Consider the following 25692-nt stretch of genomic DNA (forward strand, 5'->3'; position numbering starts at 1 on the left):
CACAGGAGGCGCGGATCACGGTCCTACACGGACTCTTCCAGGACCAGATCCTACTCCCCGACTTTGTTGGACTCCCCGGGGACGAGAGTGTCTCCTGTGGACGATATCAGTACGTTCCAAGATGTCCTCCTGAGGGGTGCAGCAAAATTGGGAATCACGGTGACAGCTCCAACACCTACGACGTCCGTGATATTCGAGACGCTGCATAAGAAGCATTTGTCTCACCCTTTACTACCGCTCGTACCAGGGTTGGTAGAGCCTGCGGAGGAGCTGTTCCTCACCCCTGCAGTGACGAAAGCCGCCCCATCCCGGCTTCTGAAGATGTAGAGGGCCCCGGATTCCAATCGGCCTTTCTACGGATAGACCCAGTTCCGGACTTCGTTATACTGACGGCAGCCAGGAAACAACACTCTACCTCTCCGTCTTCTACCGGTCTTCCGGATAAGGAGAGCCGATGGATCGACTCAGCTGGCAGGAAGGCCTGTGGGACAGCATCTACGGCCATGAAGGCCTCTAGCGATGCGGCTCTGCTGGGGCGTTATGATCGTGCCCTGTGGGAATCCCTCCAGCAGTTCACGGAACTCCTGCCACGAGATAGGAGGAGGATTTCCTCTTTTGGCGGCCTATGGGTATTGTCATGGGATCAACCAGCGGCGCCATGCTTGGCTCAGGCTCACATCACTCAAGCCGGAGGCCCAGCAGCGAAGTGGCCAATCTGCCCTTTTCGGAGGAAACTCTGTTTGGCAAACATGCGGATGATGAGATGGCCCGCATGAAGGCAGAGGCCGAGACTCTGACGGCTGTGGGCTTGGAGAAGCCCAAAGAAAAGAAGGCCTACCGACCGTTCCAGAGACAGTTCGGGGCAAAGGGCAGAGGGCGAGGACAGGCTTCGGGACAGCAGCAGCAACAACAGCAGCAGTTCCGGAGGCCCTTCCAGAAGCGCCAGAAGGGTAGAGGAGGCCAACAATCCTCTACAGCGAACAAAGGCCCGGCTGGGTCTCAACCCTGAGCGGTTACTTCCCCTACATCCGTTACCCGCTCCGGTGGGGGAAGCGGTTCAATTTTTTCTGGCAGAGTGGAGAAAAATTACTCAGGACCAAGTGGGTGCTGAATATTGTTTGCAATGGATACAGTCTTCTGCCTCCATCAATTCCACCGGTCAGCTCACAGTTTCAACTGCGCGAGCTCCAGGCAGAGGCCGATATCCTGTTAAGGAAAAGGGCGATAGAAGACGTACCTCTGTCTCAAGGAGGAAGAGGTCTTTACTCCCGGTTCTTTCTGGTTCGTAAGAAGGACAAGAACGAGTTCAGGCCCATTCTGGACTTACGACAGGCAAACAAGTGGATTCGCAGAGAGAAGTTTTGCATGCTGTCGTTGCATCAGATTTATCCTCAGCTGCAACAGGGAGACTGGCTATGTGCTATAGACCTACAGGATGCGTACTTCCATGTGCCCATTGCACATAGACACAGGAAGTTCCTGCGATTCCAAGTCGGCGCCAATCATTATCAGTACACAGTACTGCCATTCGGGCTGAAGTCTGCGCCCAGAACATTTTCGAAGTGCATGGCAGTGGTAGCTGCACACCTGAGGAAGAACAAGGTGTTTGTCTACCCGTACCTGGAGATTGGTTGATCAAGGCCTCCTCCTTCTCGGAAGCTCAAGCACACTTCCAGAAGACGTGCGTTCTCTTGAACAAGCTGGGGTTGCACATCAACATGTCCAAGTCTGTCCCGACTCCGGTCCAGTGCATACAGTACTTGGGAGCCTCCGTTAATACGCTGTCAGCAAGCGTGTCTCCTTCGGAGGAGCGACGATTATCACTCCTTCGGAAGGCTCAGGCTCTTATGACCTCTCCATCTACAACAGTGAGGACGGTGTCTTCTCTACTGGGGTCGATGGCCTCTTGTATCTTCCTCACGCCACACGCACGGCTGCACATGAGACCATTGCAGGAGTGCTTGGAGGATCAGTGGGATCAGAGGAGAGGATCTTGGGACGACAAGATACGACTCTCTCTGCATGCTCTTCAGTCTCTGAAGTGGTGGTGTTCAGCGGAGAATCTCCTCAGAGGGGTTCTCTTCCACAAGGACATTCCCACGCAGACTATAGTGACGGATGCGTCGCTCCACGGCTGGGGGGCGCACTCCGGAGACCTACAGATTCAAGGGACGTGGTCCCAGACGGAGTCCACGTACCACATCAATTTCCTAGAACTCAGAGCTGTTCTCTTGGCACTGAAGGCCTTTCATCCGTCCTTCCGGACCAACTCTTTGCTTGTTCAGACGGGCAATATGACCACAATCTATTACCTCAACAAGCAGGGGGGGTCGAGATCGCGCACTCTGTCGCAGGAGGCGCAGGCGATCTGGCACTGGCTTCTAGCCAGGGGACTGACGATAACGGCTACCCATCTACCAGGTGTGCAGAATGTTCAGGCAGATGCACTGAGCAGACTGATTCAGGAAAACCACGAATGGGTCATAAACGACGAAGTACTAGGAGAAGTCTTCGCAAGGTGGGGTACTCCAGACGTAGATCTGTTCGCCACCGCCGAAAACAGCAAATGCCGAGACTTCGCCTCCAGGTACTACCAGCCGGGGACGCTGGGGAATGCGTTATGGATCAACTGGTCAAACAGCTTTCTGTACGCTTTTCCACCCATTCCCCTGATTCCGGCGGTGCTCATCAAGCTGTCCCAGTCCAGGGCGCGGATGATACTGATTGCCCCAGAATGGCCCAGACAGTGGTGGTTCACGGATCTGCTTCACCGGTCTCTCCTTCCTCACATGCGGCTGCCATGCAGGCCGGACCTTCTCACGAAGTTCGGGGGGCAGATGTTGCACCCCAACCTCTCGTCTTTGAGTTTGGCGGCATGGCTCCTGAGATAGTGCAATATGGCCATCTGAATCTCCCAGAAGATTGCATGGACATACTGAAGGAGGCTAAGAGACCTTCCACTAGGACTTCTTATGCTTACAAGTGGAAGAGGTTTTGCATCTGGTGCAAGTCCAAGAACTATGAACCGACGACATGTAAGGAAGATGTCATCCTTCCATATCTTCTACATCTGGCGCAGTCTGGCCTTAATGTCCATTCCATTAAGGTTCATCTGGCTGCTTTGACTGCCTACAGGAAATGCCCTTTACAGACTTCCTTCTTTCAGATCCCTGTGATCAAATACTTTTTGGAAGGCTTGAAGAAAGTGTTCCCTCCTGTCCGGCTTCCTTCGCCTTCATGGGAATTGAATGTGGTGCTGTCCAGATTGATGAAGGAGCCTTTTGAACCTATTCATAAGGCACCTGTCCTGGAAGGCGGCGTTCCTCGTGGCCATTACATCGGCCCGCAGGGTGAGTGAAATTCAGGCGTTGTGTTGCCAAGAACATTATACTGTATTTCATGCTGCTAAGATTGTTATGCGTACTCACCCTAAATTTCTTCCTAAAGTTATATCTGACTTTCATGTTAACCAGACCATAACTTTACCTACGTTTTTTCAGAATCCTTCCTCTCCAGCGGAAAGGTCCCTGCATTCCCTGGATGTCAGGAGGGTGTTGAAATTTTATCTGGATAAAACCAAGGATATTCGTAGGTCAGACCAATTGTTCATCAATTATGGATCAGTCAGGACGGGTCTTGCTACCTCTAAACAGTCCATCTGTGTGTTACCAAAAAGCTGGTAAGACCTTAGGGGGTAAACCTAAGGCTCATTCCACCAGGGGCATAGCTGCCACGACTGCTTTGCTCCGTAATGTTCCAATTGCAGAAATCTGCAAGGCGGCCACTTGGAAGTCGGTCCATACCTTTGCTAAGCATTACTGCCTGGACACTGATGCCAGGGCAGACGCTCAGGTTGGGCAGGCTTCGCTGCGAAATCTGTTCGCACAATAGTGGTGTTATTTCTTTTTTCTCCACCGCCGCTTTGGTGTGGGGATGGGCTTGCCATTCTATTCACTAGATTATGACTATACACAGAGATCCCCTACTACAGAAGGAGTAGTTTCTGTCCTGTAACTCCAGTTCTGTAGTAGGGGTATCTCTGTTATAGTCATAAGCGCCCGCCCTCCTCCCCGGTGGAGAGAGATATTCATGTAAGGAATGCTACAGGTCTGGCGTGTTACGCCTTCAAAAAGAACTGAAAGTAAAAGGGACCTTCAGTGCATTCTGGGATACTGTGAAGTTCTGGAAGGTTCTCTTAAAGGCACAGTATCCTGTTTTGAGCCACATAATGGCAGCCTATGGGGCTTGTCTGTCCAGGTCTTCCTCTCTATCATTCCAGAGGGGTTTTGCTGTTAAAGCAAGGGAAATCTGGACAGGCTTTGCTGTTTGTGGATTTTTGGTGGAATTTCTAGTTGAAGTACTGGACAGTGTAGCCTGTGGATATAGGCTGCATTATCTGTCTTTAAATTCTCTCTTAAGTGTCTGTGCAGTTCTGCATTTTTTGACACCTGAAGAGATTATTTTTGATTGCTCCGGGGTCCACGCACATGGGCGGGACTATTCACTACATTATGACTATAACAGAGATACCCCTACTACAGAACTGGAGTTACAGGACAGAAACTACTCCTTATCTTGAGACCATCTGCTTTATTTTGGGTAATTCACTCAATTGCTTTATGAGGTACGCCAGTTGATTGCTTATAGAAGTGTATTTAAATTGTTTCTCGAACAATCAACTAACAGTTTATATATCCCTTTAAAAAATTGTTGACCCCTGTACTTTGCCTCAGAATATGTATATGTATATATATATATATATATATATATATATATATATATATATATATATATATGTATATATATATATATATATATATATATATATATATATATGCAAAAGAAAACCTCCTTTCAAAGAAAGAAGCGGGAGCCTCAGAGGGGATTGACGAAGCAACACACTTTTAATCTTCAAGAAATGGCGAATGCATTTCGGCCTGGATTGGCCTTCATCAGCGCCTGCAGTGTGTGTATTAGGAAGTCCCAAGAGTCCTGCAGTGAAATACACCCCACCGCACACTGATAGGTGCAAATTATTGGCTCCGCCCCTCACAGGTGAAGTTTTCAGCCGGTCCGGGGAAGTCCACGGACTACATGACCCAGGATGCACTCGTTGTTCCCAGGTAAGTGTGGCTGAGGGACGGTGGTGAAAATGTCCAGAATAGCAAAGGCGGGGGTTGATGCAGGAAAGGGCACGCACAAGAAGTTAAAGGTGCCGCCTCGCGTCCCCAACCTCGCAAGCCGGAGACCAAAGGCAAAGTTGCAGGAACGGGAAAACAGTGTAACCCGCTCAGCGGAGGAAAAATGCCTCATTAAGCCGGCATCAATTCAAATGGACATCCGGCGGGCTTGGAGATTTTCACTTCCGTGAAGAAAAAGAAAACAGCCGAGACTGGGTCCAGATTCTCCAAGCCACAAGTAGCGAGGGGGCTCCTGAGACGCGCTTCTGGCACACGCGTTGAATTGGATGCAAAAGAAAACCTCCTTTCAAAGAAAGAAGCGGGAGCCTCAGAGGGGATTGACGAAGCAACACACTTTTAATCTTCAAGAAATGGCGAATGCATTTCGGCCTGGATTGGCCTTCATCAGCGCCTGCAGTGTGTGTATATATATATATATATACATATTCTGAGGCAAAGTACAGGGTACATATATATATATATGTACATCAAGGGCTTTTTGGGCCCGAAACGCGTCATGGCGACCAAGAGGGTGCACAGAAAATAAAAAGCGTTGAAAATATCTTAATGGGTCCGTTCCGTTATTTGGCTTGCGGCTGCATTTGCTGAAATCTCGGAGTTCCAGACACATGTACATATATATATACATATAGATTGCATTGATGGTGCTAATATCAAAATATTCTCTTCAGAAACTGGTCTATTAATTTGGGAGGGGGTAGCCCCTAACAACTTAATAAATACAATCTTGCTAGGACAAAACACATTTCTGAGAGAGTGTCTGCTCAAACCAATGTAGTAGCTATTGCACAAGCACATGGTAAACCCCAGAGAAAGCCCAAAGAAGCGCATTTTAAGTTCAGGTAACACCAACAATTTTAAAGTCAAGAGCAAAATTCTATGAAAATTGCCGAAGCAAATTAGAACAATAGAGACAAGATTAAGGGAAAAATACACTAATACCATTAAAATAGGAAATGATGAGCTGGAGATGCACACTTTAGAAACATTAAAGCTACACTGAAAAACAATTGTTTGTGCTGTACCGAGACCGAGGAGCGATATTAGGTCAACAGAGATGTAGTTGAGGATAGATACTCAATGCAGGTCATCTGAGACAAAATCTTTATCTTCAGGGAAAGGGCATCACACTGCCGTCACATGTAAGGCAGATTGTTCAATGTCATTTTTACATCCCAGTCAGACAAATGAAAATAATGAACCCTGCAGCCAGGGAAAAAAAACTTTGGGAGTTTGTTTTTGAAAAAACAATTGTTTGCTGGACGCCGATCAAACTGGCAATGATCATTCACTAAACTTTTCTTATAATCAGAGCAACTGCTGTGATGGAGACTATCGGTGGGCCAGTGGTAATCTCTAAATATGGTAGTCCTCTCTTGGTAGAGTGGCCGAACTAATAAAGCGCAGTGCTTTAAATCAGGCTCTTCCTCATTTCTAAAGGGCTGACATCCTCCAGTGGGACAAGGTTAAATGCAGTAGCTGGGCCAGGCTCCACATGACTGGATAGTTTTTTTTTTAACTGTACACTTGAGTCTGGGATGTAAGTTTGAAAAGAAACAGATTTTCTGTCTTCTGACACTGAACACAGATCACACTTAGGGGCTCTCTACGATAACGTTGGTGGCAGTCTGACCGCCGACAGCCTCTTGGTTCACCCGCCACATTACAATGCTGCATACAATGTAGAGTGCCATTTTGAACTAGTGTTGACCTCGTAAAGAAACTCTAATCAATGAAGTTGGAGACAACTCATATGTATTAAGAATTGCTAAAAAGAAGGAAACTAAGCCAGATATGTTAGGATTCACAAGGGGAGGTTATCCACATGCACACCTACAGTCATGAGTCAAAGGAGGTGAAATGTATGATTGCCTGCCATCTTGCCACATTATGTGTATTATTATAGCAAAGGTGTTGATTTGTCATTTGACATGTCTCAAGCGGTTACCAATTTTGCTACGTGTAATTTTGGTTGGCATGGAACAAGTGCATTTTTTGGCAGAAAAACTATAATTAATTAGCTTTTGAGACCCTTCACATGTTATGTTAATTGTAAAAAGAAGGAGTTTAACACAGAAGTGTTTGATTTACAAGGGAAGGTTACAGAGATGTTTTCATCTAGTCGAGATAAGCAAGCAAAACATGTTATTACCCACTATCTTACCTGCAACATGTGTCTCTGTAACAAAGGTGGTGTAGTATCTGCAATTTCTTGATCCCCAGTCTTCACTGAGCATTGTTTGAACAAAAATAGGGTCATATATACAAGTCCCTATCGCCACCACAACATCCCTTTTCTTGACGTGGTAGCGATAGGGGCTTCACCTTTTTCACAAGGCGGCGTTAAGCCACTTAACGTGGCTTAGCGCCGCCTCGTGAATAAGGCACCCTTTCAAGCTATACGAAGCATGAAATGCACAGGCAATGGGTGTTGTGGTGGGCGTTCCACTGCAACACCTATTGATTTTGACGCTGCCCCATGTTTACAAGGGTGGTGTAAATATGGGGCAGCGCCAAAATTAAGACCAGGGAAATCCTGGTCTTAACCTGGCGCAACAAGGAGAAATGTTTAATTTCTCCTTGTTTTTGCTGTTCACATCTGTGCTGCATTGTACAGCACGGTCCCTACTGTTGCACTCACTGGAGTGGGAATAGTAATTTTTACCCCTACGCTATCCAACACTTTCCCTATTGTTGCACTCACTGGAGTGGGAATAGTAATTTTAACCCCTACGCTATCCAACGCTTTCCCTACTGTTGCACCCACTGGAGTGGGAATAGTAATTTTTACCTCTACGCTATCCAATGCTTTCCCTACTGCTGCACTCTTTGGAGTGGGAATAGTAATGTAAACCCCTACGCTATCCAACGCTTTCCCTACTGTTGCACCCACTGGAGTGGGAATAGTAATTTTTACCCCTACGCTATCCAACGCTTTCCCTACTGTTGCACCCACTGGAGTGGTAATAGTAATTTTTACCCCTACCCTATCCAACGCTTTCCTCACTGTTGCACCCACTGGAGTGGGAATAGTAATTTTTACCTCTACGCTATCCAATGCTTTCCCTACTGTTGCACCCACTGGAGTGGGAATAGTAATTTTTACCTCTACGCTATCCAATGCTTTCCCTACTGCTGCACTCTTTGGAGTGGGAATAGTGATTTAAACCCCTACGCTATCCTTCGCTTTCCCTACTGTTGCACTCTTTGGAGTGGGAATAGTAATGTAAACCCCTACGCTATCCAACGCTTTCCCTACTGTTGCACCCACTGGAGTGGGAATAGTAATTTTTACCCCTACGCTATCCAACGCTTTCCCTACTGTTGCACCCACTGGAGTGGTAATAGTAATTTTTACCCCTACCCTATCCAACGCTTTCCTCACTGTTGCACCCACTGGAGTGGGAATAGTAATTTTTACCTCTACGCTATCCAATGCTTTCCCTACTGTTGCACCCACTGGAGTGGGAATAGTAATTTTTACCTCTACGCTATCCAATGCTTTCCCTACTGCTGCACTCTTTGGAGTGGGAATAGTGATTTAAACCCCTACGCTATCCTTCGCTTTCCCTACTGTTGCACTCTTTGGAGTGGGAATAGTAATTTAAACCCCTACGCTATCCAACGATTTCCCTACTGTTGCACCCACTGGAGTGGGAATAGTAATTTAAACCCCTACGCTATCTAACGCTTTCCCTACTGTTGCACTCTTTGGAGTGGGAATAGTAATTTAAACCCCTACGCTATCCAACGCTTTCCCTACTGTTGCACTCTTTAGAGTGGGAATAGTAATTTAATGCCCTACGCTATCCAACGCTTTCCCTACTGTTGCACTATTTGGAGTGGGAATAGTAATTTTAACCCCTACTCTATCCAACGCTTTCCCTACTGTTGCACCCACTGAAGTGGGAATAGTAATTTTTACCCCTACGCTATCCAACGCTTTCCCTACTGTTGCACCCACTGGAGTGGGAATAGTATTTTTTACCCCTACGCTATCCAACGTTTTCCTCACTGTTATTATGGATTGTATTTAATTATATTATGTTAATATATCTATATGTTTTAACAAATATGATTGTAAATTTTTTTTTTATAACTTTTATTAAATATTTAATTGTTATAATTTAATTTAAGTATTTTTAAGTATATTTTAGTAATTAATTTAAAATTTTAATTTAATTGAACACTGTTTTTAATAAAGTCGATATTGTTTTAAAACTATATTTTTGTAAACGATATTTTGTACTCGATATTTTTGTACTTACCTGTTTGTACATACAAACTCGATATTTTGTCTGTAGATATTTTTTCCTCGATATGTTTGCTAGTCGATATTTTGTAAGTCTATATTATGTCAGTGATCCGTACAGCACACATATAACCCCTTCGCTGAGGGGGTAATTCCCCCGCTGTGCTGAGGGGAGCGGGGCGCGCATAGCGCCCGCATGCTCATGACGAGCTTAGCTCGTCATGAGGCACGGCGCTCCTGTGCTCATGACGAGCTGAGCTCATCACAGGTGCACCGGCTCCCGTAGAACGCTCAGCGCAGCAGGGGAATTATCCCTGCATGCGAGCGTTCCACGGCTCATGACGAGCTCGTCATGAGCACCGGAGCACCATGCCTCATGACAAGCTCAGCTCGTCATGAGCATGGAAAAGGATAAATTGCAAAATGCCACTGGTTGTTTATTTGCAGGAAGGTGTCTCTTTCTGCACATAAACAATCATTAAAAAATGACGTTTTGCAACTTCTATGTGTGCTTATTTGCAGGAAGGTGTCCCTTCCTGCATATAAATAATCTTAAAAAAAATGACCTTTTGCAACTTCTATGTGTACTGCATTAGGCAGCACACATAGAAGTTTCAAAACGCCATTTCAGATTGTTTATGTACAGGAATGTACACCTTCCTGCACATAAACAATCATTCTCCTCAACGCTGTCACCCTTGCACTCTGGTGCAAGAGTGCCTGCATTGGTGCATAGCAGCTAAATTAGCACCAGCGCAGGGGGAAACGCAAGGCTGGACCATATTCTGCCACTTCCTTGTAAATATGCCACCTATGACTAACCCTATTTATAAGTCAGGGTCATCTTAGTGTGGTCTCATTCAAACCATACAACTTCCAGACAAAGGCTTGTCAGATGGTCAAAAAGATGTACTCCCAGGCCTAACATTGACAGTGAATAAAGGCGTCAGAGTGTACAGAGTTATATTAGCAGCCAAAATAGGGTACAGAAAAAGGCAAATTTGGGGTGACCTAGGAGGAAAGGCGAATTTGCCACAGTATGTATAATCATCAAATTGCCTTTCTGGTGAGTTCCTTACCTGAACACCTGTGTAATATCAAACTGGGAAGCTATTAGAAAAGGTTGCTTTAAATACTCTCAGATAAAGCTGAGTGTATATTTATAGATTTGGGAAAAAGTTAAGTCCTGCAAATTAGGTAAAACTTCCATAATTTTTGTCACATGAAGTTCATGGAATGCCCTCAAATTTTAAATGAATTAATTTTGTGTCATTTTGGCCCATAGAGACTGTTTCACACAGAAAAGGTATTACCGAGAGACATTTTCCTCTTGCCTGCATCTTACTTAATTATATTGCATGTTGTATAACCCACATGAAAAATTCACGCGATTTCTGAGTACAAATGTAATTTCACTTCATTTAGAAAAAATGTCAAGAAAGTTTGTGAAATTTTATGAAAAATGATAGTGTCTCACGCTTGCCTACTTCATGTGAAGTCTGTTCCATTCATTACTGTACAGCAAACAGTAAGTATTGACATAATGTCTTGAAACTCTTGCTCCTCTTTGTTTTTACCAGTGCAAACATTTCAGGTAGACATGAGTAAAACATACGATTTGTGTCAGTAGCATTCTCAAGTGTTTGTTATTCAGATATATTCCTGGCGTAGACTGTCTTCCTACTCTGCATTGTGAAAGTTTCTGCATTACCCTTAATTCTGCATGCGTAGGATAAGTAAATCAGAGGAATACAAAAACTATGTTAAATTGATTTTGTGTTTATGAAAATCATGTTTCCAAGAAATGTATTTTCTTTTTACATACCTTCCAGTGGAAATTGTTCTCCTTGTAAGTTTAGAAGTGCACATAGGTGGATGCCATGCTTTGCAAATATTTGTGAACACCCACACGTTTATAACACTTTGGACGCCGACCTCATTTACACTGTAATTCTGTTACCAATCCTCTGTCACTCAGCTGCTAATTGCCACAAGTGATGTTGGTTACAAATTACATGAACTGTGTCTGGTGTTCTTAAGTTCTGGATTCTGAGGTGAGATCTCAGTCTCATCTCCGTCTTGCTGCCAATATACATATCTCAACCTGGACAATCCAGCTCCAAATGGAGATGAAGAAGGCCCTGTCTTTGTCCCCCCAGGAAGAGTTGGGGGTGTGCCTAGAAGGCCAAGATCTCCTTCAGTGGAATCTGACCATTCTGACACATCTGTAGGGACCTCTGTCTCTTTTCATAAGAGGGACTCCCAGGAGGAGAGAGAGAACCAGCTGTGGTTTGAAGAAGCCCAACTGGAGATAAGGAAACAAAGAGTAGCCTTAGAAAGGGAGTCCATATAGCTTGAAAGAGCAGGAAAAAAGATGGGACTAGAGTCCCATGGTGGCAGCAATGTCCCTAGAGGTAGGGATAGGTCTACAAATTTGAGCAAGATTGTCCCTCCCTAAAAGAGCGGGGATGACATCCACAAATGGATAACTGCACTAGAGAGGGCCTGCAAAGTACAGAAGGTCCCCCAGGAGCAGTGGGCAGCAATTGTGTGGCTCTCCTTCGCAGACAAAGATAGAGACAAACTCCTCACTGTCAGAGAAGAGGATGCTGATAATTACAAAGTCCCGAAGAGTGCTCTCATGGATGGGGTTGGCCTAACAACTGAGCAGTATAGAATACAGTTCAGTGATACCCAAAAGGCACAGACTCAGGACTGGGTTGAATTTGTTGTTTGTCCTACTAAGGCTCTGGAGGGGTGGTTACTGGGCAGTAAAGTGTGTGATTATACAGGATTGTACAACTTGATTATGAGGGAGCAGATCCTTAATAACTGTCAGAATCAGCTGTTGCATCAGCACCCAGTAGACTCTGATCTGACCTCCCCCCAAGAATTGGGAAAGAAGGCATACAAATGGGTCAGAACCAGGGTGAAGCAGAAGGTACAGAACCAAGGTGGTGACCAGAAGAAGCAAGATCCTAATAAGGGTGGGGAGAATGGTAAAGACCAGAGGTCTTCACAAGGCCCCCACAATATTCTAATGGTGGGTATTCCCAATCTTCTAAAGAGAAAGGCCAAAAGAAACCATGGTGTAAAGTCTGTAAGCAGACAGCCATTGGACTAGTGATTGCACTAAGACAAATGCAACTCCAGCCACCATTGCCCCTAAGGCAACTGTTCCCCCTAGTTCAGCCCCAAGTGGTGGTACTCAGCAGAAGGGTGTAGTAGGGGTAACCCTGGATACTGAGATAGGCCCTGGCCTAGTCAGAGTGGCAACTCAGGTTGTCATGATCTGTGATGGAGGCATGGATATGTCCTCCTGTGTAAGTCCCAGTAGCTTGGGCAAATACAGACAACAGCCTTTAATAAATGGAAAAGGGGCTATGGCCTACAGGGACACAGGAGCAAGTGTCACCATGGTGACACAATACCTTGTGGACCCTGGACAGATCATACTTGGTGAACTTTACCAAGTGACCAATGCTAGCAATGTCTGGACCAACCATGCCCTGGCAGTTGATAATTTCTCCTGGGGAGGGGTAACTGGCCTCAAGTAAGTTGTGGTAAGTAAACACCTCCCTTTTTAATGCTTGCTTGGAAATGATTTAGAGACTTCAGCCTGGTCTGAAGTGCAGTTTAGGACCCATGCAGAAATGTTAGGGATATCCACACATGTGTTTGCTGTGACTAGGTCACAGGTCAAAAAGTCTAACAACGAACAGGCCCTGGATTCCTGAATAATGGACCAGGTGCCTTCCAAGAAAAGGAGCAATAGTGTTAAGGCAGTGCCTTCTCCCCTGACTCAGAGTGACGATCAGTCTCTTGAGGGAGATGATTGTGCTCCTGAAGAAGGAACTGTCCCAGAGGAGCTTGAGCCTGATCAGGTTGAGTTCTTGGGGACAGGGGACCCTTCCAGGGCAGATCTGAGTCAGGAGCAGATGAGCTACCCTTCTCTTGAACCCCTCAGACAGCAAGCTGCTGCTGAGGCTGCTGGGAATGCTAGTGGCACCCATAAGATTTATTGGGATGATGGACTCCTGTACTCAGAGAGTAGAGACCCCAAGCCTGGTGCAGCCAGAAGGTTGGTTATACCTTTGAAGTTCAGGGGCTTCCTATTGACATTAGCCCAGGATATTCCTTTATCAGGTCACCTGGGCCAGAACAAGACTTGGGACAGAATTGTCCCTCACTGTTCAAACAGACACCAACAAAGCATCTTGCCGGTCTGCATTTACAAGGCTCCCACCCGATCCCTACTGATTTGTGACTCAGGACATGGACTTCCAGAGTTCTCAGAGTCCGACACGAGATCCCAGCAAAGCTGAGACCCGCAGCCCTCACGAGTGACGTGGAACCGGAACTCCTGGACACCGTGCTCATTTGCAAGTGCATTGACTTCCCAAGCTTTCCAGAAGTTGTGCATTGGGCTACTTGTAGTCCAAGCCCCGAGCACAATTTGCACTAAAGATTGTGGACCTACACTCCACGAGTGTTCAGTGGGCCCACTTCTAGCATTTCCGCTCGAGGCTTCTTCACGATCCCTGGTCCGTCAACTGGTGGGTCCCCACGAAGGTAACTCTTCTGTTTCTTTGGCTTTTCTGGTTGCTCCAGACATGCCCTGACTTTCCACTGAGTGGTGAGTCCCTCAGACCTTAATAGTCTGCACTGAAGCCAGTCTTTGCTTTCTGCATGGGTTGCTATTGCCAAGGCTTGTTGGGTCCAATCCGGATAGCGACACAGCAGCACTCAACATCCTTCGTGGGACAGCTCGAATCCAGCTCCTGGTTGTCGTCGAGGCCTCCTGGTCCTCGTGGCTGAAGAGTCAAGCTTCACCTCCTTCATCTGAAAGCACCCGAATCGGTGGGTATCGGCTTATAAATTCCTGGTCACTGACAAGTGACCCAGACTCTGTCCCCTCTGCTTTCAGGTTTTTCAGATCTCTGATCCACCCTTGGGTCCACCCTGACACTTTCGACTTGGTCGCCAGCAGCACTTTGCAGCAGATTGCCATTGAGAAGTGTGGCTCACTGATTAGAGCAGCAGACCCTGAGGCAGAGGTCTGGCCCGGGACCAGGGTTCAATTCCCGACGCGGCAGGGTCTTGGGCTCAATGTCCACGGACTCGATAATTCTCGCCTCGGTGCCTACTCTAATCATGGGTCCCACTCTGCAACTCTGGGCAATAGCTTACTTAATCTCCACAACGGCCTCGAAAGCGCTAGGATGCCTGGCTTCACCTTGGGGGTGCCCAGTTAGGGGGCATCTCACAGGGAAAGCCAGGAAGGGTTCCACAGCGGTATACAGCGCCAGGATACCTGAAAGGTGATAGTGCGCTTTACAAGTATACATACATTACGAAACCCAACCTCAAAAGACACCTATTCACCCGGCTTCCCTGTGTTAGGTAGCTCAAGTACTCCAGTGCTTCCGTCGGTATTGACTCTAGAACTGCCTAGTTCTAAAGGGGTTTGCTCCAAGTCCTCTTCCAAGTGTCTTTAATCTTTAAAATTCCAACAGCGACTTTCCCCATAGAAGTTAATGGCGATTTGCTGCTGTGTTTAGACACTGCACGCGTCCCCTGTGGGCCACCTGTGTCACTACCTTGGGCCCTAGCGGTTCTAAAGGCTCTAGGCCTTGTATCTATGTCAGTCGTGGTTCTTATACCACTTTCTTAATATATGGTTTGGTACGCCCCTAGGGCTCAACGTATATTGTGCTAATTTACTGTGTGCTAAATAAGTTTACTGTGTACTTTTGCCTCTAGCCTCATAAAGAGACTAGAGGGATGTGTTTAGAATAAATACATATATTATATATATATATACCTGGTGTGGTTCTCCTTTCAATTCATTCATGAGATTATAGACTAGTAAAACAAGCTGCTTTACATTCCTTCAAGACTTAGCCTGAAGGCTGCTCTCCACAGATACCACTAGGATAGCTTTCTATATAGGTTGTATTTAAACCTACCATCAATAAGGGTCGTTTGGACTGGTGCAAGATGTACACTAGAATAGTGGACAGCATATGCCAGGCCAACTTCTCACACTATCCAACTACGTGCTTTTCCATTTATCGGTCAATTCATTATCAGAGAATAGTAGTTATTCGGTGTGTGAGGTATTCAATTCTCTCTCTTTCTCTTCACAGCCCGAAAATATCCTATGTGTTAATCGAGCAACTAATCAGATAAAAATCATCGATTTTGGCTTGGCTCGAAGGTAGGTTTTTTTAGGGATCTACATGTCAACCACTTTATTGACGGGTTTTATTGGTGTTCTTCTTTCCTTTAGTCAGTTGTATCTTGTAAAATCATAACTCCTTCCTTAGAATGTGGTAACAGAGTTTCACATGTTTTATTCTAGTACAGACCTATTAAGGGGTGTGTAGAGTTTATTACTCAAGGGAAGTCTGGCGTAGATCCCACATATTGGCCTACCAGTAGTTCTGTGAGTGTATATTATAAGGCAAACTGTCAATATTTTCTCATTAATATATGATCTCCAAGGGGGGGAAGTATGGCCCACACTGCCTGCGAGGTTGCAAACAACCAGAGAGGGTTTCATCTACCTGGGGGTATTTATAACGACTGACAGTGCTCTCTCCTATGAAAGGAATATTAACCGAGTAATACATAACTTTACCGAGGACGCGGCATGATGGAAAATGCTCCCCCTGACGCTGCTGGGCCGGGCAGCGATGTTTAAAATGATTTCGCTCCCCAGATCCTTATATGCCTTCCAAAATGAATATTTCCCCCTGCAGTGCCGGGTCTTCCGGGGCATCCACGCGGAAGTGAGGACATTTTTATGGCTGGGGAAGCAACCCAGGGTGGCGCTATCGACTTGCAGAGACACCAATATAATGGAGGGATTTCACTACCCGACATAGAGGCCTATTATTGGGCAGAACACCTGGTCCCCATAAATGAATGGATACATGCCCCAGTCACCCACCCCACCTATGCGCTGGAAAGACACATCATGGACAACCGCACGTGTATACACTATCTGTACGGATGCAAGGGGACGGCCCGACTGCTACCTGCTACTAGAATCACACTGGGGGTATGGACGAGGGTGACAAAGACAATAGGATGGGAGCGCAAACCGACGAAACAAACTCCACTGTGGAAATGCGCCTGGCTGAAGGAGCTTAATAAGCTAAGAGGGTTCCGGTGCTGGGATGCCATTGGCATATCGACTCTAGGTGATGTGATAAAGAAAGGGGTGCTACAGCCTTTTCCCTCACTGCGACAAGAATATGGGCTCCACCGCTACCAATATTTTAAGTATATGTAATTGCGACATGCCTGGAGGGCGGAGAGGGCTCTGGCTGAGGCTCTCCCGGAGTATGCTCCATTGAAGGGCCGCCTTTTGCAGGAACGGATACCTGGAAAGGCAGTGTCCCTCACGTATAAAACCATAATGAATAATAGAACAGATAGACTTGGAAGCCTCAGGGCCACGTGGGAGCGAGAGGTGAGGGACATGGATGAGGTGGATTGGGGTATGGTCCTGATGCATCCGAGGGAGGTGGAGATTAAATCTCACCTACGGCTGATCCAGTTTAAGATCCTTCATAGGACATATTTTGATAGAGTGCGCCTGCATAAAATGGGGAGAGTGACTGATCCGTGCTGTTTGCGATGTGGCCATGACAGGGGGGACTTCTATCACACGATCTGGTCTTGCTCACGAATTCAAACTTATTGGGGGGAGGTCCTAACAGAGCTAGGGGAGGTGTTGGAGATTGCCCTACCTTTAGACCCTAAACTTGTCCTCCTGGGAATGACGAATGATGTAGATTTGGCCCGCCCATTGCTGATTTTCCTAGTGCTTGCCTTAGTGGTGGCCAAGAGAGATGTGGCCTGGAAATGGGGGGCACCTGACATACCAACGTTGGAGGAGTGGAGAAGGGGTATGGACCTATATATGGCAGCCGAAAGAGTCACATATACGGCGAGGGGCAGCCCAAAGAAGTTTGGTAGGGTGTGGGGCAAATGGCACCGACATCATGGACTGGATGGAGGACTTTGATGTGACAAGGAGACTTGGGTTCCTGGTCTCCTCTGACCGGAAATGGGTAGGGGAACAAGGGCTAGTATCTCTGTGGACTTGGGCAAGAGATCGAGATGATCTGTCGGAAAGAAGAGACTATGTCCTGGACCTAGTGGTGAGAGGGGAGGGTGGGGGGTCGGGGATGTGGGGGTGTTGCTCGATACTGACATGCTTGTTGTGTGATCTTGTACTGAAAAAAGTCAATAAAAATGTTTAAAAATGTAAAATATTTTCTCATTAATGGGAGCGGGAGCTGGCGCTGAAAATGGCCAATGCAATGTATGTTAACTTTAAAAACGTTTTCCTTGTAACGTTTTAACTGCATGGATGTGGGATTCTTTAAAGGGGTGCAGTTGTTTCAGTATTAACACGAGACCCACAGGCAGAACCCTGAAACCAATGGGTAATAATTGTACCATTTGTGAGAACGATGGGAATTTTACAAGCGGAAGACATCTGAGTAAGGTTGATAACAATAATAAATATCTTTTGGTTTTCAATTAAACCCTTCTTTGGAAATTGAATATTAATATAAAAAATTATAGACCAGGTGTATTCCTCCCACAGTTGCCTAAAAATAACACTTATTACAGTTCTCTCGATAATTCTGATATGGATGTATCAAAATGGGATTTCATAAATTGCAGGGAAGCAGCATTCATGTTTTTCCAGCATGGACATTTGGCCAGGAAAAACTTGGCGAAATATGAGCAGAAAAAAGCTGCAAAATGAGGGGACAACATTTGGGAATTGGAGAATAAATACTGATTCCTGTGGTTATTCCACATTTTCAAGGTGAAAACTCGTAATGGTGTGGTAATGGCACCCGGGAACTACCACTACCAGCAGTATTGGAAACTCCAGATGTGTTATTACCAAATGCAGGCTCTTGCATAACTCATGAGGGAGTTTATGACCTGTCTAGTGGTCTTTGGCTTATGATAGGTGTACGAACAGCTTACAAAGCTGCCTGCGGTTCAGTGCCTCATTAATGCTAAAGCTTCATGTAAACAAGTAAATGACAAGATGTTCGATCAATGGGGTGGGTTTAGTCCCTACACTTGACCAACCTTCCATGATGCTGTTTCCCAAAAGCACCATACTTTTCTTTAGCCTATCAACACGGCTAGATATATCCATACTTTGCACTATCATGTGAAGTTCCTTGTTTCTTCTGCTTGGTTAAGTGGAACAATTTTAGCAGTAAGCACTATAGATACCCTGCAACTAGGAATGCCCCTTCTTCCACATTTTGCCCTGTATTTCTCATAATGGGAAAAAGAGGGCTTAATTCATGAACCTGTTAGCACATGTCATTCTTGCATATGTACTTGTGTATCATAAAATGTGAATTTGAAATTGTAAATGGATCTACACATTATACAAGGGGGTTGTGCGCATTTTGGGCAGGCCCACCCGGAAAAGTGTGGCCGGGGGGGCAGTTGTATCGCATTGTATCGAAATTGGATTCATAGAGTAGAACACTTACCCCTCTGATGCGACTTGAACCCAAGGACAGTTTTTAATCCAGTAGTTATTAAATATTGTTAGTTATTGGGAGTAGTGTTGGCAGTGGTTAATTTGTAAAAAAATAAAGTGCCGGGTCTCTCGTCAGGAGACAGCTTGCAAAAATCAATTTCTCCTGTAAGCGCTCCCTAAAACAGAACTCCAGTGCCTACCAAAAATTAATGTGTCCGTTAGGTCGAGTTCATGCTATAAGTGTCGGTGTTCAAGATTAATGTGCCAGCGCTGAGCACCGAAAACCACAGGCTCAAATTAAGCACTGAGTGTTGGGGTTGAAAGCAAATCATTTCATGCATTTACTCCAGTTTCAATATAGTAGATTAGACTAATAAGAGTTAGATGGGATTATTAGTGGTAGCTATATGAGTTCATTCAAATGGGTGGTGATATGAATACATTGTCAAAAGGCAATTGATGATTAGAAATTGTTATGTTTAAAGTGTCTCTTTATTGTGGGAGCATACATAAAAAATTGTATTTACACTTTAATAAATTGATGGGGAGAGGGTCCAGTAGGATTTAGACTACATGAGGCTTAAGAAAACTATCTAGTAAGAAAAAAAGACATCATGAAACTATTCTGCACGTTAGTGTTACTTGGACTCCCTGAGAACACTGCATCTATTTGAATGCTATATTTACTCCCCTTGCAATCTTACATGAACCTAATATTTTCTTCAATATTTAGGTATAAGCCAAGAGAAAAGCTGAAAGTACACTTTGGTACACCTGAATTCCTTGCTCCTGAAGTTGTGAACTACGAATTTGTCTCCTTCCCTACAGACATGTGGAGCATAGGTGTCATTGCCTATATGCTGTAAGTAGCTCTGTAATTAGAACACCTTTTCTCTGTAGTATTGTAGCTACCCTGATATGATTGATAATACATTTAAATTGAAGATATCATAGATAAAATAGACACTGATGAGATGCTTCATACAGCCTGAGTTTTAATAAAGCCAGAAGACATTTTATGTGGGAAACCTCAGACTATGAGGTTCTGAATTGTCTGTAACTGGAAATTGAAGTGATCTCATATAGGTGTGAATCAGAATTAAAAGCTGTGTTGGATCTCTGCTGACTACTCCACTGATGCGCACATTGAACAGAAAATAAATGTCTGCATTTCTCTCTTAATTTTTATTGAACAGAGCTTTTGGGCTACCTAAACATATAGGTTTTGGTAGCCCATTCAACGTGTTTCCTGCCCCTCTGGTGGGGCATGTTAAATAAAAATACTTGCTGGGCCGACCTCCATGTCATGTGCTCTGCATGTGGTTTTGTTTTTCAGACACAAACCCTGGGAAGCTTACATTTGTTTCTGAAATATTAAAACACGCTACTCAGAGAGTTTCTTCCATACACACTGAGAACAATTTGTGAACATATTGTAGCCTCCATTTTAATAAGTGGAATACAGACACCTTGGCCCTTATCATACAAAGTGTCACTTGAGTGCAGCAACCACTTTATGCATGCTGTTTTGTGTCCAAATGGCGCTTTGGTAATACCAAAGACACAGCAGTTGCTTGTGCAATGCCTTCTGAGATAGTGCTTGCGCTAGTGCATTTGGGTGATAACAAGGGAGCATTCCTTCATTTGTATGGGAGTGTGACCCCCATGGAAATGAAGTAATCCTGTGCTTTAGTGCCTCTGCCATATTTCAGACATGGGCGTTGAGGCAAGAAAGCTATCAGAAGGTGCACTGATTGCGTGCCACTATGAGGTAGTGCATAGTCAGAGCATCTCCTGAGATAGAGAGCAGGGGGGTTCTAGGGATCCCCATTGCACCCCCATGCTGGCTGGTGTAGCCATATACTGCGCCTGCCTGTGTAGGACATGGCACCCCCATGCCGGCTGTTGCAGCCATATACTGCTCCTGCCTATATGGGAATTGCCCCCTCATTGAAAGGGAGATCGGGTATGCTGTCTACAAACCTGCCTGTCACTTCTGCGCAGTGCTGGTGGTACCGTGCAAATAACACATAACATTACAGAGAGTAGTGGTGATAACGATCAAACTCAAATGTAAAAGGTAAGGGTTTTTGCTTCTGTGAACTTAGCCAAGCAACTACTGTATCAGTGAAAAGTTTAGTACAGGGGAATAGTTGTTAGTGCAAGTAATAGTGTCACACATCAAAAGTCCCACAGAGCTTAGGGCAGGACTCTTCCCCTTCTTTGTTAAGTCAAAATAGAAAAAGAAAGCCAGATCCTTCAATGAGTGTATACGCAGTTCTCATACATGCGTAACCGAGACAAGTAACCAAGAACGCTCCAGAAAATACTAAGACCCATACAACAAAATGTTTACTAAATCAAAAATGAAGCTGTAGAGAGATTTTTACATATAGTTTCTCTAGACAGTTTTGATTAACAGAAAGTTCAGAAACAATTTGAGATCAATTGAAAACATTTACATTTCTTCAGTATAAAAGCATCCAAATGTGGAAAGGTATATCATTGAAGATCAAAGTCATGTTCCCTTTTAGTTTAACATCATCTATAAACATGTGCAAAAATGAGGATTATTGGTTACTAGTTGAAAAAACTGTGTTTTTTATTGAATCGAGGATATTATATGAAGGGTCGGCTTGAAGGGATAAGTGGTTGATTAATTCAAAGTTGATAGAGATTTCCTTCTGAATCCTGAAGAGAAGGAAGGTGCTATTGTGATCCTCACTTGTGCTTATGAACAAACAATGGTTATCTCAGAGAAGGTTGTAGCTATCACAATCCTAATCTAGTGTAATCTTAGTGTAACCAATCACGTTTTTATCTTTGGCTAGAAGCCAGTCCAAACAATAACTCCAAGACGTCCACCTCCACAATCGTGGAGCCAGGAAGTGGAAGTGCTCAATTTGAAACATAAAAGTTAAACTGGCAACAATATGGCTGCAAGATCTATTGCCATAGTCTCTTTTGGCAGGAATGTAATGGGTCCCCACGCAAACTTCCAACATTGTCCAATATGAGCTTTTGATGGGTAGTGGAATCAATGCTGCCTTTATCAACTTTAATTCTTGTGTTTACTATTTCACCAATATAAAACAGGAGTAACCCATTGTGCGAGGGGACCTACAGGTAAATCATATATAAGGAAACAGAGTTTGACTTGTTTTAAGTAACTAAATGTATTAAAAAATGTGAACAATATTGACTGAATACTGACTCAAAAATACCATAGTTCAATAAATGTAAAATTCACAAGCTCGGCAATAGTACAAGTTGCCAGTTTGTGTTCATGACTTTCAATTGATATATGACCTTGAAATGTAATCAACACAGGCGGGGAATTTGTTGCTTGCTAGTGAATAAATACAATAGTTGGAAATTGCAAATCCATCAACCCCTTGATAGCTTGTAGTTTATTTTTAATCCCCCGCTTTACTGTGCATCCACACACCACACTGCACTATGTTTTAAGCATTGCATCATTGTTCAGTTTGTCAGTATTTTAAATTCATTGTATTACGTAGTATATCTACCTGGTGAACCACTGTTTCCTTATGTACATAATTTTGCGAAATCAGTAATTTGTAAAATAAATATGCAAAAGGAGTGCTTGCGGATCTTTTATACACTGTCACGGAAAGTCAATTTGGATAGTATAGACTTCCATTTATGGTGTGAGAGAAGAGATGAGACTTTCTCCCAAACTTCCACCTGTCTCAGAATAAAGGAAGGTGCCTGCATGCCTCCTACACTTTGCTGAACTTGATTAAACATTTTATTAAATTTTTTGAATCAATGATTTTATTACATATAACATGAAAGACATATCCGTCCTTATAAAAAAACATCACTGTAATGAGATTAATGCAGAATAACTGGCATAAAACGATAGAGTGATACTCCAATAATCAAATATGGTTGAACCATCCTACTTTAAACAGGAGATTAAAAAGAGAGATGTTAAATGAAGAGACGGGAGATAAAAATGACTATCAAGCCCCAAGGACAGAGGAATGCTGGGAAACACTGAACGTTGTTTATCTCATTGCACAGCCACACAGATATGCACCATAGCAATATTGATATGGCGGCCATACATTTCCTAAAGATGTTACTATGATACCAGTCTTGACATTGGTTATCATATATTGGTGCCTAAGCTTTACCTATAGCAAAGCATTTTGGGCATAAATTGCAAAGAACTTGGAAATCCTCATAGATATAGATCTACAACTAGTTCAGATTTTGACCTACTTCTATTTGCAAGTTCTAAAGACATAGGCCAGAGTAATTGTTTACTAATGTACCTCATGGGTCTGAAAAGAGTAGGTCAGGCTACTTGTAGCTTGCCAGCACCCTTGAAGTACCTCTGCAAAGTGAAGCTCCTTCTACGACATCATTCACAGAATGTATGCAAATTAAACAAGACAGCATTGCTCATCTCAAGACCCTTGAAATGACAGCCATCCAAACAAATGGAAGGTCCACAAGCTAAGATACAAATTCACACTGTGCTGGTCTACAGAGTCTTCAATATGAACCCGTCTCATTTTAACTAAAGCACAAGGAGGCTGGGCATGTTGGAGGCCACACTCTTATCAGTCACACTATGTGTTTTAAAATTAGCCAGGAAAGAGGAGTACCAGCAGTAGCCAGAGCAGGAGTTAGAGCAGTGGCAGATAAATATGGACCCGTCAAAGCCAGGTGGAAATTGTGTGAGCTGGGTGCATTTATATCCCAGGAGCTGAGGAGAGCAGGAGCTGCATCCAGAGCCAGGGTCCTCTTCTGAGCCTCACTGTGCATGATCTTTGTGTGTATGTATGTGTGCACATTTATATATGTGTATGTCTGTATATGTGTTTGGCATTGTATTGTCCCTGATAAGCAGTGTTGGTCTCTAGAAGCTATGCCTCAAGTCCACTAAAAGCATGTGTTGCTTCTCATTATATGGGGTTCATCTCTGGAACAATTGTGTCCATTTGTGGCTCAGTAGTGGCCCTGGCATAATAACTGTAATCTTTGACATATTGTGACCATTATGGCATCAGCTGCATAGTATGAGCATAATTGACCTAGTTGTGGTCGCCCCTGTTATAATGGTGACATTGTTTGGGCATCTTGGCTGTTATGGTATCCTGCCTTGGCACAGTGGTGCCTCTGGTGAGATGGTGAGCATTATTGGCATATTATAGGCATCCTTTGTGCTATGGTGAGCATCCATGGCATATGACGGCACAGCCTGGAGATTTAAAGCAGATTATGTCCTTGGAAAATATTTGTACATGTGAGTGCCTGTTGAAAATGACTAGCCGATGTTTAGGAACCGCATATTTACTAAAACTGAAACTGGCATTTTGAAGGCACAGTCTCATGTGAGCATTGTGCATGAAAAATAGGGAGATCTTATGCTCTTGAAGTACTCTGCCTTGTTAGGTACTAGTTATTAAAAAAAAACTTCCCTGGAACAGGGATGGTGTAAACACTCATGTAACTCGCAGTTGACTTGCCTTCCCTGATTCTATAGAATTTCTAGGGAAATTGAAGTTCTTCCTGTCCCAACCACTCCTTATGCACTGCCAAACTTGCTTGTGCTGTTTTACAGAGTGTAGTGAGAGATAATAGCTGTAGTAGCTACAAAAGTTGCCCCCTGATTTCCGTGCACTTTACTTTTTGTTGCAATATCAAAGTTGACAGCTGGAGAGGAGTGGCAGATGCCTGTTATCTTTTCTCTTAAAAAACCCCACACTCTACCATTCCCATTTAACATTCCTCATATCATCAGGACAGACAAGAATCTCATGATTGTATTGACTGTATTATGGTACATTGAGATGTGCAACCGGATTTTTAGTCTGTACAAAGTTGATATGTGTATATGATTGAAAAACAAAAATGAAAATACCATAATGTTCTTTATAAGTCAATTTGCTATTACATTATGGTACTCAATAAAGTTTGTTTTAAAATCAGGACAGACAAGGAAATGGAGAACCTGCGGCGTATATTACTAAGTTTTAGCATCGTGTTTGCATCACCAAAGTAATGCAAATTAACACTAAATCTTTTTTTTACTAATTTCATTTCCAACACTAAACTTGTTTAGCACTGAAACATCACTCGAAAGTAGTGCAAAGCAGCGCATAGCACAGGTGGTGCATGGGCATTCACATGCAACCACCCAAGGTTTCTGAAGCTAAGCCCTATTTACTTAAAAAAGTAGACAGGGTTTAGTGTGAGAAAGTAGGGGCCATTTCAAATAGGTGCTATGAAGGAAACATGCTTTCATTTCTCCTTTCTTTTCCGACTTTGTATGTGTGCTGCACTGAACGCCACGCATACAAAGTGGGAGAAGGTTTTAAGTTAGTCTAACCACGGTATTTTGTACTGAAAGGTTTCACTCCCAGTACAAAACCTATGCTTGACTCACTGAGGCACCCTTGCACTATGGTGCAAAGGTGTGTCCGTGGCACACAGCAGCATATTTCTGCACTGGCGCTAGGGAGAGGGAAAGAGAGTGCAATATTTCTCTAAATATGGCGCTCTCCTGCTCTCTCCTCATGCAGTGCAGCATTTGGGGCTGCTGCACTGCCCTCCGTGAGAGTCTAGTAAATCTTCCCCAAAGTCTATAGCCTAGGATATTAGAATGTTGATAGCTGCTCCAATTTCCCAGTGTTTTAATCTGGATTGTGTTTGTATGATGATGC

At 44.3% G+C, this 25692-nt stretch overlaps 1 protein-coding gene across 3 annotated transcripts in view; it reads left to right on the forward strand.

Moving 5' to 3' along the window:
• Positions 1-25692, forward strand: part of MYLK4 (myosin light chain kinase family member 4) — a 405617-nt gene that overhangs the window by 292742 nt on the left and 87183 nt on the right. For all 3 annotated transcript variants that reach the window (XM_078688020.1, XM_078688022.1, XM_078688021.1), the window contains exons 9-10: positions 15603-15673; positions 19725-19853. In XM_078688020.1, coding sequence (XP_078544146.1) covers positions 15603-15673; positions 19725-19853 — 200 coding nt within the window. The remainder of the gene's footprint in view (positions 1-15602; positions 15674-19724; positions 19854-25692) is intronic.

The sequence above is a fragment of the Lissotriton helveticus genome, chromosome 4_1 (genome assembly GCF_964261635.1).
Source record: "Lissotriton helveticus chromosome 4_1, aLisHel1.1, whole genome shotgun sequence".
In the NCBI taxonomy this organism is placed as follows: domain Eukaryota; kingdom Metazoa; phylum Chordata; class Amphibia; order Caudata; family Salamandridae; genus Lissotriton; species Lissotriton helveticus.